This window comes from Cyprinodon variegatus, unplaced genomic scaffold (assembly GCF_000732505.1).
Source record: "Cyprinodon variegatus isolate N-32 unplaced genomic scaffold, C_variegatus-1.0 Scaffold312, whole genome shotgun sequence".
NCBI classification, from domain to species: domain Eukaryota; kingdom Metazoa; phylum Chordata; class Actinopteri; order Cyprinodontiformes; family Cyprinodontidae; genus Cyprinodon; species Cyprinodon variegatus.
Window position 1 is genome coordinate 904,670 of NW_015150765.1, and position 4,958 is coordinate 909,627.

Consider the following 4,958-nt stretch of genomic DNA (forward strand, 5'->3'; position numbering starts at 1 on the left):
GATTTAAAGAACTTTCAGAAGTTTAAATTCTGTAAATATTCTTTAGATATAGTATTATTCCATTGGCAAAGTGTCTCCCTTACCTCTGAAGCGCAGATTTACGGATCGACGTTGCTCAGCTGCTGCAGCAGGTGAAGGAATAAAGAAAAAAAGCAGGTTTCCTTTTATTCCTGTTTTTAGAACTTCGGTGGGACGATCAGTCCTGCTCAGGCGGTTTATAAACAACATGGATGATGGTTGAATAAAAGCACAGAAACTGAACCCATAAAAGACAAAGCCTGACACGTTACAGGAGATTATTTTTATTGTGTTTACACGCCGGATGAAGGGATCATTACAGCAAAGGAGACCAGCTGAGCTCAGTAGTTTGCACACAAGCTGCACATCAGGGGAAAATCATAACGATACGAACATGAAGCTTTAAATGACAGAGACATTCACAGATCAGCAGTCAGACCGACCTTCAACATCACAGGGAATTTTCCTCCATATTGGGAGGGCTGGACCAGAGCCAGGAGCAGAACTGTACAAAGTTTTCATTTAAATAAAGTTTCTAAACCAAAATAATCTTAAAACGGTCAACAGATTCCATGAAGTCATGATCTGATGAATAGAGATGAAGCCACAGTGGAAAACAAGCCCTCAGCATCCTCCCTCCACTACCGTGCTGGACAGTTACTGAGCCGCAATCTTGTTTTCAACCCTTCAGTGGGCCAGACTGGTTCAGGGTCACAACCTCTAATGTTGAACCTCCTAACTGAGGCTTTAGATCAGGGGAACCAGTTAAAAATCAGCAGGTCGGATAAAGAAAATCATCAACCAATAAAGGAGACATTTTTAATTATAATCTATTAATTTAAACAGAATTTAACACTTAAAGTAAAATGAAGTTTTTATTCAACATTTCATGTTATACATTGAAATTCTAACTAAAAAATATTAAAAAATAGAAAATTTTTCCATTTTAAAATCTAAAGTGTTTTTTGAAGTAGAGAACAACAATCGTTCAGTTTGGTTTATAGATAATTCCCTGATTCCCATTTTTAATAAAACACCTGAACTGAGCGTTTTTCATTTTCTCTTTTTTCTGTCTTAATGAGTCTTAAAAGTAGCAGCAGCAGCAACCCAGACTGACAGCTCATTGGCTCATTGGATCACGTGCAGCCTGGAGCCGGACGCTCCCCAGGGCTTTACCGTATTAACAGGAGAAGAGGAGCAAGTGAAATTAGACACAGTTATCGTACAACATGCGGTATTTTATAAATGTTTTAAATCAGGTTAGGTCTGGATTAGCCAGCAGGTGGATCCGGATCCGGATCGCGGTCCACTAATCCCTGACCTCTGCTATAGAGTCTGAGTTGCAGCTGTGGGGTCATTCCTCTGAGCTTCACACTCTGACCTTGGACTGAATTTTGGTGGGACGTCCACCTGGGAGGACCTGGAGCTGAATGAGAAGTCTTGCTCTCCTTGCAGGTGACTTTCCCAGGTTGATAACTCTGTTCCTGTAGCATTTTCAAGCAGGTCTGATATTCATCACATCTGAGTGACGAAGCTGCAGCATCCAGATAACGGCTGCTGTTGAACCGCTTCCTCTGTCTTTGTTCTGCTGACATTAGAAGTGTTTTTTCACAGTTTTAACTTCATTAAAAAATGTAACATTAACAGGTAAATTAAATCAGCTCTGCGGCTTTGATTAAGTTCTGTCATGAGGTTTCTCAGAAGTTTTCCCCGGCAGCAAAGTTTCTTTTAAGACGAAGCTAAAAGCTTATCTCTATCTATATAAAGGGATCTCTATAGTTCTGCTGCTATAGGCTTAGACTGCTGGAGGACATAGGGACCCCTTTTTCATCATTCTGNTGACCTCTGCTATAGAGTCTGAGTTGCAGCTGTGGGGTCATTCCTCTGAGCTTCACACTCTGACCTTGGACTGAATTTTGGTGGGACGTCCACCTGGGAGGACCTGGAGCTGAATGAGAAGTCTTGCTCTCCTTGCAGGTGACTTTCCCAGGTTGATAACTCTGTTCCTGTAGCATTTTCAAGCAGGTCTGATATTCATCACATCTGAGTGACGAAGCTGCAGCATCCAGATAACGGCTGCTGTTGAACCGCTTCCTCTGTCTTTGTTCTGCTGACATTAGAAGTGTTTTTTCACAGTTTTAACTTCATTAAAAAATGTAACATTAACAGGTAAATTAAATCAGCTCTGCGGCTTTGATTAAGTTCTGTCATGAGGTTTCTCAGAAGTTTTCCCCGGCAGCAAAGTTTCTTTTAAGACGAAGCTAAAAGCTTATCTCTATCTATATAAAGGGATCTCTATAGTTCTGCTGCTATAGGCTTAGACTGCTGGAGGACATAGGGACCCCTTTTTCATCATTCTGTTTCATTCTAGCTCTATTCTTAGTTCAACTTTAAACTTTATATTTCCTTTTTAGCGTCATAGTAGATTCATCTTTCTACAGGGGCGGAGCTACAGGGTGGCCCGCCACTCATCAGGTGATGCGTCGTTTGCGGAGGTTAGTCACCGTCTCTAGAACCAATGGTTCTCCTCTAACAGAGAGGGTGGAGCAGTAGAAAGCTCCTGACTAATTTCAATTTTAAGAGTTATTAGCCTTTATTAACCATAAAGCAATAAAGCTTTTCCAACACACTGCAAAAAATGGAAATCTAAATGAGTAATATTTACTTGAATTAAGCGCATTTTTTCTTAAAATGAGGAGTTAAGTGGAATACTTTGCCAATGGAACTAGACAATTTACTTTTAAAATAAGAAAATAAAATTTGCTTTGTCTTATTTCAAGTGCATATTAACTAATTATCTCATTTTAAGAGTAAAAATATTCATTCCATTGGCAAATCATCTTATTTATCTGCTTAAATTAAGGGTAAATACACTTAATTTAAGATATTTTTTTACTTATTTCTAGATGGTTTTTGCAGTGCAATAAAGCGAAAAAAATGAGTTTATGTTTTTCGGGATAAATTTTTGTGGTTTATGGGGAGAAGGTAAGGTCTCCCAGTCATCTAGGAGTAACTGATTAAAACCTATTTAATGTGGATATGATGTAGAACCAAAAATGATTCATTTTGTCAGCAAAGATGTATTATTATAAGAGTTTTTATTTATGACCAAGAGTTTAATGAAAATCTAGTCTTTATTTAGGAAAAATGGACACCGTTTTCCATCCTGGCTCCATCTGTGCTGAATAACTAATGACAGATTGTGGAAACGACTGGAGGATTTATTCATGAGTTTGTTTCCGTTCAGATTGGAGTCTCTGAAACTGGATCTTTTTATTTCATCATGACTGAGTATGATTAGCTCCTCCTCCTCCTGGCGGACTGAGCGTAATCAGTTTGCTTCAGCTAGTTTATCCACTGGACTTTGTTTTCCAAGTTTAAAGACGTTCCGCTTCCCTTCCTGGAATTTTTCTCAATTCCAAATGTCTGGATTAGCGTTGAGTTCCAGGCTTTATAGAGTAGCCAAACAGAAGCCTTGTAATGGATTAGAAAACAAGCAGATTGAAACTGGAAAACCAGCTCCACCCCGTTGATAATGGGAGTCGTTATTGGCCAGCAACACCCGATACTGGCCCATTGAGACGTCCCGGCAGAGTTGACCACAGACTTCTCAGTGCGTCTGGTCGCTCTCCTTTCCTGCTTGTGTGCTGTGTTGGTCTCATTTTTAGGACAATACAGAGTTATGTTATTAATCCCTATCAACTAGTCTCTATCTTGGGAAGCGAAACGTCTTCAGACTTGGAAAACAGAGTCCAGTGGTTTGTTTTTTAACTTTTTTGGAATGACTATTGGAAGACTGACGATCTCCTCCAGCATTCAGATAGTTTGATTCAGGTCCAAACGGACTTTTGTTCCCCTCAGCATCCTGGAGTTTATAAAGTTTTTTCTCCTCAGTGTTTTTCACTCACAGCTCAGTTTAACGTCAAACCTGTAGATTCAAGCTTCTGCAGTTTGTTTGTTTTTTTCCTCCATTTCTGAGAGCGGCCAGCATCTCATTCCATCATCATCATCGTCGTCATCATCATCAGTCTGGGCTCACAGGGCAGTAATCACCATCATCATCATCATCATCTAGAGTCCAGGCAGCAGAGAGAAATGTTAGACAGGAGGAAGGTGCTGCTGGGTGGGCGTGGCCTCCCGCCGACCTTTACCTGAAAACGCGTGTCCTCCTGCTCCAATCCCAGAGTTGGTGTACAGCGGAGGGCTGGAAGCTGCCTGGTTCTGGCCCGGTTCTAAGTTTAATAGGAATAATGGAGTCATTATAAACTGCAGCGCTTTATGAACGCCCCCACAGAAAGGGGAATAAGACCAACACATGAAAATATTACAGAATTTAAAAGCTTCTTTAGAAACATTGAAATATTCATCTAGAAGAAAAGATTTGATCTTAAAAGATGATCCAGGAGGACGCTGATGAATCCTCTGCTGGGAGAAGCGGCTCAGACCTACCAAAGTCGGCTTTGTGGCTCGGGTTCACGTTTTCGTAGCATTCACCGGAGGAGGTGCTGGAGGAGTCGAAGGAATCCTGGGAGATCTTTGACGCTCTGCTGTACGGAAAACCAGCAGCTGCAGAGTCTTTGTTTGGAGATCTAGAACCTGGAACAAGGAGGAAAACGGAGAACGTTCTGAACAAACTTCTAGATTCAGGATGGTGATCATCCAACCAATGAGGAGCAAAGGCAGCTCCGTCATCAGTCACATGATCCTCCTGGATGGAGGTTCCAGGTTTGCCCCCCATGAGGAGGGCCTCCCAGAACCAGAACCACAGTAGACTGGGAACATCTGATAGAGGAAGAACATTTCCCACCCGGTACCATCGATACCGTTGGTACCATCAGTACCATCAGTACCATCGATACCATCAGTACCATCAGTACCATCGATACCATCGATACCATTGGTACCATCAGTACCATCAGTACCATCGATACCATCGATAC

The 4,958-nt window shown here is 41.4% G+C and overlaps 1 protein-coding gene across 2 annotated transcripts in view; it reads right to left on the reverse strand.

Moving 5' to 3' along the window:
- Positions 1 to 2,849: 2,849 nt before the first annotated feature.
- The window catches only part of LOC107090850 (T-cell differentiation antigen CD6-like), a 10,875-nt gene continuing 8,766 nt past the window's right edge, over positions 2,850 to 4,958 (reverse strand). For both annotated transcript variants that reach the window (XM_015384447.1, XM_015384448.1), the window contains 3 exons: positions 4,468 to 4,614; positions 4,170 to 4,250; positions 2,850 to 4,089 (listed from right to left, as the gene is read on the reverse strand). In XM_015384447.1, coding sequence (XP_015239933.1) covers positions 4,043 to 4,089; positions 4,170 to 4,250; positions 4,468 to 4,614 — 275 coding nt within the window. In that variant the 3' untranslated portion in view covers positions 2,850 to 4,042. The remainder of the gene's footprint in view (positions 4,090 to 4,169; positions 4,251 to 4,467; positions 4,615 to 4,958) is intronic.